We start from the raw sequence: 14360 nt of genomic DNA on the forward strand, positions 1-14360 counted from the left end.
CCCTTCAGTGCCAGTAAGTACTACAGTAATTTGTGTTTGTTTTTTACAAAAAAACAATTTGGCTTTCTTTTACATTGAGATTCGCAAAGAATACAATTTTGACAAAACCATGACAAAACAAAGCAAGAGTTGCCTGAAGGTTGGTGGCTAACGCCAGATCTATTTGCTGCCAATGCTTGATTTATGTTGGGAGCAAAAGCTGGATGAGATACTCACTCACTCGATTGGTTCATTTGGGAGCTCTGCATCACTCACATGATGTGCGAGTTGGTCTTATTAAAGCATTTCCAAGGACTTGAAAGTGTTTGAATACTTCAATGTGCATAACGTCAATATAACTTTAAATAACATAACTAGCGGGTCTGTGCACGTTTCTCAAATGTTTACAAGCACTACGTTTAATAATGGCCGCCGTGCTCACGTTGAAGGCGGGGCCATTAGTGCTTTTATTTTATTTTTTAAGGCGTCACAGACGCAATCCTAAAAGGAAGGCCATGTTGTAGCGGGACGTTTTCATTAACAGCTATGCTAAGACTGCGTATCATCTCTAAAAACAAGTTTTCAAAATATACTTTAGTCGAGATGTTTCTTCAAAGACATTGATGTGTGCACATTTTTGTTTTGAATACAGGAATATCTTTCCCTTTCTAAACCATCCCTCGATATCGCTTTTGTTTATTGGTGGCGTGGCACGTGTGAGCTCAAGAAACATTCACTTTATGTGAAATGTATATAAATCCTGCCGTCCACAGAGCTATCAGTTGGTCTAGTGTTCTTTGGCGTTGCTCACCAGCACTTCCTGTTCATGCAATTAATTTTCGCTCACACGTTTCTTCTTCCGGGTGACTTTTCGAACGCACATATACAACCACTTCCGGGCTAGTTTCGCTCTCTTCGGTCTGCTGCTGCTGGCAAGATGGTGAGGGTCTATGGGTTTCCGCTAATTTGTATCCACGTTCATCCTGCTTCTGTAACGATGCCTGCTTTACTAAAATCCCACAGTATGTTCTTTACAGCCCACCCTCTCTTCTAATGTCCCTATTATGAGGGCTTTGTGTGTATGGTAACGCCATATGACTCGAAGTAACAATTGTGTTCTCTCCCCGCGCTGGAATTGGCAGTTCTTTGTTTTTGTGTTTACGACTGAACACTTTACGAATATCTTGGAGTACTCTTTATAGGCAGGCAAATGAAATGAAGGCTCTGGTAGTAGTTTCGGGATTGTAGCTTAAGTGAAGCTCGATACAAAAATGAGTACATAAGGGGGTTTGGTTATATTTTGTTATGCTGTCGGATTTTTTGAGGTTACTGATTTAGTGTTAGTGTGCTCCCGAACTGTGACGTCCTATGCGGGAGTGTGAAATACGTTAAAATCGCGGTGTTTGGGAGTCTGAGAGGAATGCTGTTAATTTATTTTTTACATGTAGTTTGCCACGCCAGTAATTGTCCTGTTAACTTTACCTTGTTTGCTTTGCGTTTTGATTAACTCCATTTTCGTATAATCCACCACCCCAAGGTATCCCTTTGCGATTTTGTTATTCTGCGAAGTTAAATTGCGTTACTTGGCTTAAAATTTTCATACGTACCAAATCTGGTTTCAGAGAGAAAGTGCTGTTTTCTAGCCCCAGACACGCACATTTTAGTAACGAATCTTTGTAATTCATAACCGTTTCGATAGATGGACGCCTCCCAACATGACAAGTTGGAACCCTCTGACGAGAGTTGTTGATTGCTCTGTAACTTCCACGCCAGACCACGGGAAGCGTTGGGCCCTTTTGAATCTTCACTGAGTTTGAAGTCAACGTTTTATTAAGCCTCTCCGTGAAAGATAAAAGCACTACTTACTAAATTGGTTAACGTTAAGTATTATAGAGCTTTGCGAGTGTTTTAAATCGACGTATCTCTGTTTAGGATTCGATTGGTACGTGCAGTCCTTAACAACCTTTGTGTTTTAATGGCGCTGACATGAGTACGTTTAATGAAAGCAGGATGATCACTTTGTACTAGCTTTGTTACCAAAATTGAGCTCTAGGGACTTCAGCTGCGCTACAGTTTAACCGTAAAACGGAAGAGTATGACATTACTATCCATGCAGTGTTCTTGTAGGTTCTCTCTATTAGTTTGTCGTGCGTGTGTCCTTTTGTGTTAATTCATGAGTATCGATTTATTTGTAGGTGAACGTCCCGAAAACTCGCAGGACATACTGCAAGAAGTGCGGGAAGCATCAGCCCCATAAGGTTACCCAATACAAGAAGGGAAAGGATTCCCTCTATGCGCAGGGTAAGACCTAACTATTATGCATAGTGATGTAAACTTTGGACTTTAACCGTCTCAGAGATCTGATTGTGAATAATGCCTTTTTTTTTTTTGGTAGGAAAGAGGCGATATGATCGTAAGCAGAGCGGTTATGGTGGTCAGACAAAGCCCATTTTCCGTAAGAAGGTGAGGATTGTTTAAAGTCCTTTAATGGCTAATTTGCAAGCTATGTGGACTGTTATTAGTTAAGTTATGTATTACATGTTCTGCTGTTAGTTATGTTTATTACTATTCAGAAAATCTTAATTTGCTAAAGTAATGTTGTAGGAAGCTGGCTCTGAATATACTATCTCAGTGAGTGTGCGCATAGTCCAGGGGTTCCCCAAGAGGCTTGACAGAGGCAATAATAGAAAATACTAATGCTCTAATGGTGGTGGTGTGGTTATGCAGTTAGTGCCAAACAGGCACACAAAATACACTCTCAGAGGCGGCCAGGTGCAGTGTGCAAACAAGACATCGGATTTTGTATTGAACTCAATGGAGGGACCTGGGGGTCACTGACGATGCAGGTGGGGGAGGAAGGGGGCTTCTCGGGCCAGCCACTGACTGGGCAAAGGTGATGGCCTGGTGGTTACTACTGCACCAGTAGTTGGTTCCTTGTGGGCCTGGGGGCTGTGGGTGCATTGCTTCTTCCAGACGTCAGATTCTTTGTTACCGGGCAGTTGCAGTCAGCGGGGTTTTCTGTATTCTCTGCAGGCGTTTGGGTGCAGGGAGGTAGTCTCAGGGTGGACACGACAGTCGACTGGGGGGTCCTCTCTGCTGTGTTGGTTTCTCTAAACACGGGCCAGGGCATCGGGTGCATAGTGGTGGGGACTCGCGCTTCAGGGGTGAGGTGGAGTCCCTTTAAAGATGGTTTCTCCTTGTTGCATCTATGGAGGAGATGCTGTAGAGGGAGGAATACGTGTTAACATGATCATTCTTAGAGGCTCTGTCGGACGAGTGTCTTCAACCAGTTGATTGCGAATTACTAGTAGCTCACATCGTTGAGTTCAGCACAGGGTCACATTTTCCTCTTGAAGTTAAGGAAATGCTATGTTTTACCTAATTTTATGTATTTCCTGGGTGGAAATTCCTTCTACCCAGCATTAACAAAGTCTCCCGATTATTTAAAAAAAAAAAAAAAAGCACCTCACTTGCATTGGTAGGACTAGTGCCCATGAAAGGAAATGCCTCTGAACACATCAAAATTAACAAATACAAAACTACCTGTTTTGCGGGGGGAGGTGTAACAGCTGCAGGTTTTGGTCCTGGGCTCAGCAGCCATCTAAGGAAAAGTACCGACCCCAGACATTTCTGAAAACGAGACACCCAATGGAGCTCAAGGAGGTGTGCCTTTCATGGATTCCCCAGTGTTCTTACCCAAAATCCCCAGCAAACCTCAAATTTAGCTTTAGAAAAATCACCTTTTTCCCACAACCCTGTGTAGGATCACTGAGACAAATTTCCTATCACCTAACGTTCCCTCACCGGCAATAATGATACCTCCCTTGTGTAGGTGGGCCAATTGCCTGTGATAGGGAAGAGCCCAAACATGTCGAAATTGAGGTGGAACCAAAGTGGGTCCAAAAAGTCAGTTTGAAAATATATAGTTTTAGGCTGATAGGTGGGGCAGTGTTTTTATCGGTATGGGTGAGACAATGCTGGGTGGTAGGATTTTTGTGGATTCCTGCAGATTCTGGAATGTTCATCACAAAAATGGGGGGGGGGGAATCTGATTTCCAGCAAAGTTGGAGGGTTGCAGGGCATTGTGGGTAAGAAAATGGTGCAGGGTGCGTGTGAAGCACACCACCCTGGATCCACCCAGATGTTTAGTTTTCAGATGTCTAGGTCTTGTGTATTTTTCTGTATGGCAGTGCCCCCAAGTCCAAAAAGTGCAGCCCTCACCATTCCAAGTGGGACGATTTTGAGAGCTAGCCAAACTCTCCTGGCCCAAATTAAACCAGAACCTAAAATAATCAAATGTCCTCTTGCTTGCTGTGGGATAAGATGTTTTAGTGTGGGGCTGGGGGGTGAGAGACTGTTACCCCCTTCAGAACAGCTCAACAGGAGTTGGCAATACCTCGCTTACCTTTATATACAAGTGAGACAGATTGGCATTGCCAATGTTTGTGTAAAGTATTCTTCAGTTTCTTCAGTGTGTAATGTTTACATATTTCTTCAGTTTTTTAGTGATCACTAGGTGGCACTGAAGGGCAGCAAACTGGTGTTTGGACATGGCAGTGCTGTGTTTGAAGTTTGACAAATATAACTCTGATTGTACTTTGATTTATGTAGTGCATACTACGCCTGATGAGTTGTGGAATAATTTTACGGCGAGTAGCACGCTACTCTAGAACCCAAGCATTAGGGCCGTAAGACCTGCTGGAGGGGTGACTTAACTATGCCACAGGCAGTGTTTTGTGGGCATGGCACCCTGAGGGGGATGTCATGTCAACTTTGCCGTTTTCTCCCCACCAACACACACACACACACTGCAATGGCAGTGTGCATGTGTTAGGTGAGGGTTCCCTTAGGGTGACAACACATGCTGCAGCCTTTATGGACCTTCCCTGGTCACAGGGCCCTTGGTACCACTGGTATCTTTTTATAAGGGACTTTTCTGTGTGCAGGAAGTGTGCCAATTGTGGGAACAATGGTACATTTTTAGTGAAAGTACAGGGCCTGGTTAGCAGGATCCCAGCACACCCTCAAGTCAAGTCAGCATTAATATCAGGCAAAAAGATTAGTGGGGGGGGGGGTTAACTACAACAAGGGCCATTTCCCTACAGAGGGTATTAAATCATGTACACTTAATAAAATAAAAAAAAATGTATTTACTGCAGTTACTTTGATTGGTTAATACCAAGTAGGTGTGATCATTAGTGGGGCTGTGGTTTCTGGTGAATAGTACTGGTGAAGATTTGGTATTGTTAAATTACAGGCATAGGATTTTAAAGAGGAAATGTTGTGGTCTATGAAATACAGTATCAACCAATTGCAGAATTGCAATAAGGATTAACAGGGATTTGACTGAGAGGAGGGTATGCTCTGAACTCAAAAGCAATAGGCGCAACAAGGTTAATTTTTCATGCATGGTTTTAGGAAGTGTGTGAAGGCTTTCTGATCTACAGGAGAATGTAAGCTGTAGAAGAAACATTATACATAGTGCGCCATATCCAGGGCAGGCAGTTTAAACATGTGATTTAGTGTAAACATTTAAATATTAAGAACCCTAGCTTGTTGCGTGCCAAGACTAGGACAACTCTTTTAAACAGTCTTGATTGTCCCAACATTGTTACAGGGTCTGTATGCTGCACAAGGGGAGTTGGTGCCCCAAAAATGTCTTGCTTAAAGATCCTCAATATCCTGCAAATTAAAGTTTAGATTCAATTTTCCGTGTCCTATGCCTGTTGCGCAGAATTTGGGGCGATGCTGTTTTCCCAAACAGTGAAAGTGTATTAGGATGCAGGAGTCCCAGACAGTGAAGCGAAGGAGACAAGGCTCATAGAAAATCATTTAGGGTCTTCTAGGTAAAACCACTGTTCTCTTTCCTGGCCACTGCATCCGTGACTGTTCATAGCCAGGTGCAGATAGCTCACGCTTCTGTGCCTCTATTGTGGGTGCTCCAGGGGTGACTGCCCTACTGTGAGGAGCATCACCTCGCATAGACTGTTCGTGGAATTGCAGAGGCATTTGAAAAGGAAGCCACCCGAAAACAGTTCTTTTGCCTGTGAAATTGTAAATCAAAAGTCACGAGTGAAACACACACAATGATTATAACTAAACTTTAACAATTCGCTTGTACTGGGCAGTAAAGACATGATTTTCATTAGCTAAAAAGAATGACAGGAAGTCACAAGGTTTCTGGGAAACACAACACCTGACTTGCAGGGATATTACTTGGAGAAATGAAAAATGCCACCCATTCAAACTGCAACTATGCAATGAATAGTCTAGTGTGCATTAAATAACTTTTGTTGATGAAACAAAAAGCTCCAGTGGATCAAACACAGGAAAGGAGGAAAGCAACAAATAGTAGCAAAAGCAACTGATAATCATCAAAGCAGATTTGTTGCTGTGGACTATGGGAGGCAGTGCTATCTGGCAAAAAAAAATGGAGCATTTAATTTACCTTTGCAACTTAAAGCAGTTAAGGTGGTCAGTAAACAATTACGTTTTGTTGTCCTTAAATTTTAATGAGCTGGTAATGTATCTTTAGTCATGCTCATTATTGACTTCGAGCTTGTTAAAAGGTCAGAGGGCAGTCTTGAAAATAAAGGCAGATTCTCAGTGAGTGATAGCAGCCAAGTGGTCCCATATAATGTGACTCTTTAAGGTAGGTATATGACTAAGACTCTATTTTGCATTTTGAGTGCAAGACTGAGAAGATGCATTGTATGGGATGCACTACGGGTGCCTAATAGAAAACCGGTTTTTGGCTTGTCACATCTGTTGTGATGTTAACGGTACTTGCCACTGGAAATATTTTCTAATTATCTGTAGCCCAGCTAACTCTTAAACATGGCTTCCGGAAATCGATTGCATGCTGAATCCACTTTGGGCGATACTGGTATTTTTCTTCTCATTCTTGATTAGTTGCCTGCATCTTAATTGTCCGTGGGTGTATTTTAAGTGCTTACACCAGAAGTCTTTAGTAGTTGCTGGGACATCTTCAAGGCCTGTATACATTAGTTATCTGACAGACTAGGATTTAATTTTTTGTAGCATGCTATTGGTTACCATTATGTAAACAGTACTGCGATTCTGGACTGAGCGTGTTTAGTCATTCAGCTTTTGTTGAATGAGTGCCCACTTGCATAACTTTTTTTTTTTCTGCAACAGTCGTGTGACTTTAATTGAGCAGCCAGATAGAAGGTGGGCGACATTTGGAAAATGATTGTCAGAAGTATGCTACTGGCAGTGCTTAGAAGCAAGTTGTCACTAGTCACCACAACAAAATAACGTTAACTTGTTTTAATTACCTGTGGGGACTCTAGCTCCATGTCAGTGGCTGTATGACTTGATACATCAGTATTTTAGTTGCAAGATTATTCCCATAGAAATGCATTGCTGATATTTGTAATTATTCATCTAACACATCTTTGTTTTGGAACGTATTATATTTTAACAATTAAATAAGCATCACTTTTTTTTCCTGTAGGCTAAGACCACGAAAAAGATTGTATTAAGATTGGAGTGCGTTGAGTCAAACTGCAGGTCCAAGAGGATGCTGGCCATCAAAAGATGTAAACACTTTGAATTGGGCGGAGACAAGAAGAGAAAGGTATGTTTAAGGAAAAAGGGGGGGGTCGGAGGGGGTCTGCGTAAACCAAAGTTCTGGTTAACATGTTTTTAGAAGGGGTTTTTCACATGCACACTAGAAGATCAATAAATTTAATGGGCACTGTGTAGATATTTATGGTATGTGGTCTCCTGACTACATCCCATTATGTAGTGTGGTTATTATTGCTTGGTCCTTGGTTTAAAGATAGCTTTTGGTGGTCTCAAAGCAAATAAGCTATAATGGAACATATTTAAAATTGGGCACTGACACCTACAGTCTCGTTATGAATCAAGAGTTTGTGTGCTGAGGTGTTGTCTACATCGGTGTTAACAGGCATATAGAAACAGATTGAGAAGTTAAACAAATATATATACATACTGGTTGTGCATCTTGCCTAGTTTGAGTGTGCAAACCAATGGGGTAAATGTGACTCAGAACGTTGTAGTTTCATTGTTAAATCAAAACAATGGTTTACAGATGAGGAAAGGTAACGAGTAACTCCTTATAGACCTAGTCACCGGGTGAATAACGTCTCTAAATGATGGGGAGTATGTGACCTTTTTGAGTAGTGGTTTACTTCAACCCTAAAGCTTCCTGAAAGTGTGGAAGACGTACAGCAGACCCCAGACAAACTGATAAGAGATGAAAACAAGAATGGGTGTTTCTAAATCAAGGGATTCGACCACCCCAGGTCCTTAAATAATACTCTTACCCTCACTGTTCGTTATGAATAGTCTTACCTTGGGCGTCAAGGAGGGAGACTGAGTCATGGAAAGCAAGACTGTTTAGGCTTCCTGCACCGTCCTTTGTATTTGGGTCTTTTCATGCTGTCTGAAATACATACATTTAACTGAGGTAGCTTAAGCTTAGTTCCCTGGGTGCTCCAGTTTTGACGTTAAGCTCTTCACGCTGTTATGGCCAGCCCTATTATTACTAACCTAGGGTAGCTTGTGCTGAGCTTAAGTTGTCATAATGATAATCTTTCCAGACCTAGGTGCTCTTGACCCTGGCGAGTGCTTGAGTTCACATTGAGGGGAGCGTGTGTTGGTCTATTAATGCACTTTACAGTTCGGAGTTTCATAATTTCACCGTTGTCTTCACTTTGGCACGGTCTCTTTATATTTGGCTACATGCAGTTGTAAAGACATTTTGTAACTTTCATTATGGCTTGCTGTTGTGACTTGTACGGATTAAGAAGTGGCTAGTTCAGATGTGTTGTGTATATATGCATAATGAATCCTTGTCGCAGACTTGACCTTCAACGCTTTTTTTTCTATTTCAGGGCCAAGTCATCCAGTTCTAAGCTCAATGTTTGTGTTCGATGTGCAATAAAATAAATTAAAAGTATTTACTGTTTGTTTCGTCAAGTTGATTTATAACCGAGTTAAGTGCATTTCTGTCGGGTGATGCAAACTGTTATAGTTCGAGGCTTAAGAGTGAAAATTGCTACTATAAGCCTGGCACTAGAATTGCTTGTCAGGTTAGCCCAAGTTATGTGGCAGGATAAGGCGAATGTGCTGCATGAGAAACTATGCAAGGCATTGCTTGGCATTATGTTCCTATTTTAACCAATCACAAAAGGGATTAAAGTACTTTATAATATCCACGTTTCTTAATGTCCTCACATTTAGCAGATCCTAATTAAAATATTACCCCACAAGTGCTTTTTACATGGGAGCATAGGAACATCATATCTACTGTTTTTACCTGCTAAGCAAAATAGATTGTATGGAACATTGTTCATATACAACGGTGCACTAAGCCAAAAACAGTATATGTAACAATTTGTAATGTGTGCCTTATTCGTCACATGTCTTGCAGACCTGAGATGTTTAAAGGCTACTTAAGTGGGTTGCGCACAGTAAGTGCTGCAGAGCCGCTAGTGGTATGTAATTTACAGGCCCTGGGTACATGTAGTACAACTTTACTATACTAGGCACTTGTAAGTAAATTGAATGTGGCAATATGGTGTAACATAGTTTTACCACGTTTTCGGAAGAGAGCACACACTTTAGGCACTTGATCCAGTGCTAGAGTCCTAAGGCCAACAAAAAACAAATTGAGAAAATTAGAAGGGATGGAATCAAAGTTTAAGGATGACCCTACAGAGAGGGCTGGCTCCAACACCATACTGGAGGAGGAAGAATTCCTCATGGGAACAAAACACTTCATGCAGTAACTTATTGTGCTAAAGGAGATGCTCAAACCCACTGCAGATATCTTTACCAAACTTGTTATGAATGGGATGGCTGCTCCTAGAGTGGGGTAAATATAAGCCGCCTTCCTCGCCCCCTATTTACATCAGGATGCTGCCTTTAATCAAAAGACACAGGGTCCTACCCCACTGGCTAAGCAAAGCAAGAGAATTGATGCTGCAGGTAAGAGGGTTGCAGTGGGGTGACCAGAGATGCATTGCCAACTGGGTGGGTCTACTCCTCCTTTTAGGGCCCAATCGGAGTAGCTGGGCAGTATGTGATTGCACATTCTAGAGCAATTCAGGAAAAGGGTGGAGGAAATTGTATTGTAACATTCCTCGCCAGTGGCACCTCGTGGTGTGCGCTTCGGATGCAGCCAAGAAGGGTAACGCCTCAGTGATCCTAAGAAGGCATTTGTGGTTCTGTATGTTTGGCTTTCAAGTGTGCAACACCTCATCGGCCGGCTCTTTGATACAGCACTTATGTCGACAAGTCAACCAAATACTGGAGAAAATTAAGCGAGATTGGTATATCTAAAAGGATGGGGGGCTTTCCAAACAGTATCTACCAGGAGCTCCTTTTTGTAGGCAGCAGAAAAGGCAGGAAAACTGGAATGATGTAGCGTGAGCGGGCCAAATTATGCAGCAGGGTTCAGTAAATTATGCAGCAAGAAAAGTAAAAATATTCAGCACTTTTTGTAATAGTATTACTGGATCATTTTCAAACTTGATAACGCTGTCTGGGCATTGGCTGCACCTCAGTATCATTTCACTACCCATATATCGCAACCAGTAACAAATGAGTGACATGTCCAGCTTTGCAAAGTGCCTTTCACTGTGCAGCAGCACATGTTGCTGCATTTTTAGTAATTTTTGAACAGTTTGAGCTAGAATTTTTATTTTCAATCTGCAGATTGCGCTGGTGATGATGATTATATGGCAAATCTATGGCAGCCGCACTATCATAATTCCAATGGTCTTTGGAAGTTCCAGAACTGCTTCAATCTAGCAGGATACACTAACTCCAATAGAGTCAAATGTGGAGGTCCTCCCAGCAAGGGCACCTCCACTTCCGAACTTTCCATGCAGACCATATCACATCTCACTGGGTTAAAGTGGTTTCTTCCTTGGGAAGAAATTCCCTGAGGCTGCTGGGTTCCAAGCATAGTCCATCACAGATAATGTATAGAACTTTTCACCCCACCAAACATTCCACCCATGCACACACACCCCAAGTGAAGAACATCTTCAAGAAGTGCAAGCCCTCCTGTTCAAAGGAGCAATCGAGCCGGTGACTTTACACCACCAGGACAAGGTGTACTCCCTATACTTGCAAATACCTCAAAAAGAGGTTCCCTTGTACAGTTTCGCGTCCTCTAGCTCTCAACGGATATTTCACTCTAAACATTTCAGGACAGGCTCCACAGGATGTTATCTCCCTGCTGCCGCAAAGTGACTTCATGACAGCTGTTGATCTGAAGGGAGTTTACTTAAACATACCAATACATACAGCTCATTTGTTACCGTTGCTTCATGGTAAGTGGACACTACTACCTTCAGGGTCACCTTAGCCTGCAGGATGTTTACAAAATGCCAATTGGCTGTAGCTGCTTACCTCCGAAGGGGAGGCACCCATCTTCAATCTTGATGATTTGATGATAAACGGAAGGGACAAGCAGCACCCCTCAGCTGCCATGTCCCCACTCCAGATTGGAATTCACGAACTACAGTCTCCTACCTTCAGTCCCCATAGATTCAACCCTTTTCTAGGTTAGGTCACAGGCAAGGCTGGGCACAGCCCTTTAAGTGCTAGCTGTCACAGCAGCTGCTGCCTCTCTCCTCTCTCCCCCCAACCAGAGGGTAAAACACAAGTTTATTAGTTAATTAAAACCATAAAACTTTCCTTCCACAAACATTTAACAGAACAATTTTAGTGCAAGAAGGCAATTACAGTTATTTAGCTTAGGGTAAAATGGTTAGAGAAATTTCCTTCCACAAAGATTTTACGAAAAGAACGTACTAGTGCTAGAAGGCATTAATAATAGGGCAACAGAACAATCTTATTGTGGGTAACATAAATACAGCGCCAAATAAAATCCTGTGTTTAAAATGAAATGATATATGAAATTTCCTTTCACAAAGAAATTTAAAGAGAACAGTAACAGACCAATGAGGCATTGGTAAAAATAGGACAAAGTGGGAAGAGACCTATCCATTTTATTTACCCCTACTGAAGTCTGATTGTTGATACCGGACTTTATTACGACACCAGCTAAACAACCCAATGGACTACCTAGGAGCCTTCCCTTCCTTAAGATGTTCAAAGTGGGTTATAGGGATTTCGCTTTAGTTTCTGCCCTCCCTCTGTCTTGGTTATTTCGAGAGGCTGTGGTTTTAAGAGTGAAAATTTCCAAAAATTGAACCAGCCTTATGTTTAATATTGTATTTCGAGGGATAAAATCTGCAATTAGTGCTTGTCTGCAGGATCTAATTTTTAAACCGTTAAATTCTTTTTTCAGTAAGTCTCCTTTCGGCAGCCAAGGCTGGACAAATGCAGACCACATGCATCAAGTTTTCATCTGCTAGATGACACAGACAGCACTCCTGGGAGCCTACTTGCCGCTCTTTCCATTTTGGCATGAGGTCTAAAGTAGGGACTTCACCCAGCCTAAGTTCGAGAAAGGATTGCTTGATTTTCCATGAGTAGAGCCAGCCATAAGTGGTGATTTTTTAAAATGTTTTGTAGGAGTTAAGATCAGCCAACTATGCTCCCTTTTGGACAATGAGATCTTATCTCTAGCAAGCTCTGTAATTTACTCGCTTTATTGAAAATGGGGATGGGTAGAGACTCCTTTCAGTCAGTGCATAGTCTCTTAGGAATGATGGCTTCTTACTTAGCCATGGTTTCCCTCCCCTGCCAGATTGTACTCAGGCCTATTGCAGCACAATGGTCCCAAGCTGAGGATCATCAATGGGATCTAGTGTTAAGGGTCTGTACTTGTTCTCGGCTTAGGTGGAGTGTAGGAAATTAACTTCTTTGACATGGTTACCCCAATATTTTGCCTGCTGTCAGTATGCGTTGGCTGTTTTCACTAGGATCCTGCTAAACAGGACCCCAGTGATTGTTCTTTCCCTCTAAATTTGGTTGCCTAGGACTTAGCACACTCCACAATTGGCATACTGCTGCCCCCTTATAAGTCCCAAGTTTGTGGTACTTTGGTGCCCAGGGCATTGGGGCACCAGGGGAATCCCCGTGGGCTGAAGCATCTATAACATCGCCGATGGGAGCCCATGCAAAATGTCTGCAGGCCTGCCATTGCAGCCTGTGTGAAAATGTGCACGCACCCTTTCACTACAGGTCACTGTCACCCCTATGGTATGCCCTCCTAGCCCAGAGGGCAGGGTGCAGGTACCTGTGAGTGAGGTGCCCCTACGAACTCCAGTTCACTGGACTTCGTAATTGCGGGGAAGCCATTTTACCTGTGTTCTGTCCAGTTACACAATGGCAACTCCGAACTTGGGCATGTTTGGTATCAAACATGTCGGAATCATACCCAAATACTGTTGTCAGTATTAGTTGTTTGATTCCATGCACTCTGGGGGCTCCTTAGAGCAGTGGTTCCCAACCTTTTGATTTCTGTGGACCCCCATTTTATCAATACTGGAGCCTGGGGACCCCGTCTGAATCATTATTGGAACACGGGGACCCTCGAGGAGCCATTACTGATAGCTGGGACCTAATATTATTAAATGTTTTAAGCAGCGGCGGACCCCCTGAGGAGGCTTTGCGGACCCCCAGGGGTCCCAGGCCCACAGGTTGGGAACCACTGCCTTAGAGGACCTCCAGCATTTTTCCTACCAGTCTTCGGGGATTTTCCAGGCAGCCTGTGCTGCTGACACCGCTGATAGTTCTGCCCTCCTGCTGCTTGACCAACTCACGCAGAGGAAGGCAGAACACATTATTTCCTGTGGGAGAGGGAGGTAACACCATCTCCCTTGGAAATAGGCGTTATATGGCTTGGGAGGGGTAGCCTTCCCAAGCCACCGGTATGCTTTGAGGGGCACATTTGGTGCCCTCCTTGCATAAACAAGTTTCCACCAGTATAGGGACCCCTGGCCCCTGCTTTGGAGCGAAACAGGACACAGGAAGGGGGAGTGACCAATCCCCTGTCCATCACAATAGGGGTGGTGCACAGAGCTGCTCCAGGTGGCCAATTATGCCATCTTGAATCTAAGGTGGGCAGTGGCCCCTGGGAGGTCAGGTAGGTGACAAATCCCCCTTTCTGGGCTATTTTAAGGTCTTCCTTTTAGGTGGGTCCTCAGATTTGACATGCAAGATCCCAGCAGGACTCCTCTGCATTGTTTACTTTGCCCACTGGGACTGCAACTGGACCCTCCAGAAACCGTCAATCTGCAACTTCAGTGACAACCTTGCTCCGCAACATTGTTTCTTCGGCTCCTTCCAGCAACTGCAACATTTCCCGGGCTGTGCATCCTCTGAGGGCGACAAGTCTTTCTTCTGTACAAGAAGTGAGAAGGAATCTCCCTTGGAGTGAAGAAGTCACTCCTCTGCAGGCACCAACAGCC

General features: G+C 43.2%; 1 protein-coding gene across 1 annotated transcript; it reads left to right on the forward strand.

The window, feature by feature from the left end:
• Positions 1-790: 790 nt before the first annotated feature.
• On the forward strand, positions 791-8926 carry RPL36A (ribosomal protein L36a). The gene is made up of 5 exons (XM_069213486.1): positions 791-919; positions 2175-2280; positions 2375-2442; positions 7457-7579; positions 8862-8926. Exons 1-5 carry the CDS (start codon positions 917-919, stop codon positions 8880-8882), a joined length of 321 nt encoding a protein of 106 aa, XP_069069587.1. The 5' UTR covers positions 791-916; the 3' UTR covers positions 8883-8926.
• The last annotated feature ends 5434 nt before the right edge of the window (positions 8927-14360 follow it).

The sequence above is a fragment of the Pleurodeles waltl genome, chromosome 2_1 (genome assembly GCF_031143425.1).
Source record: "Pleurodeles waltl isolate 20211129_DDA chromosome 2_1, aPleWal1.hap1.20221129, whole genome shotgun sequence".
Taxonomy (NCBI): domain Eukaryota; kingdom Metazoa; phylum Chordata; class Amphibia; order Caudata; family Salamandridae; genus Pleurodeles; species Pleurodeles waltl.

What these genes read in the sequence shown, in the direction of transcription:
- RPL36A (XM_069213486.1), top strand. An exon ending in GGATTCCCTCTATGCGCAGG is followed by an intron (nt 2,281 to 2,374) that starts GTAAGACCTAAC and finishes TTTTTTTGGTAG; the next exon opens with GAAAGAGGCGATATGATCGT. An exon ending in GCGGAGACAAGAAGAGAAAG is followed by an intron (nt 7,580 to 8,861) that starts GTATGTTTAAGG and finishes TTTCTATTTCAG; the next exon opens with GGCCAAGTCATCCAGTTCTA.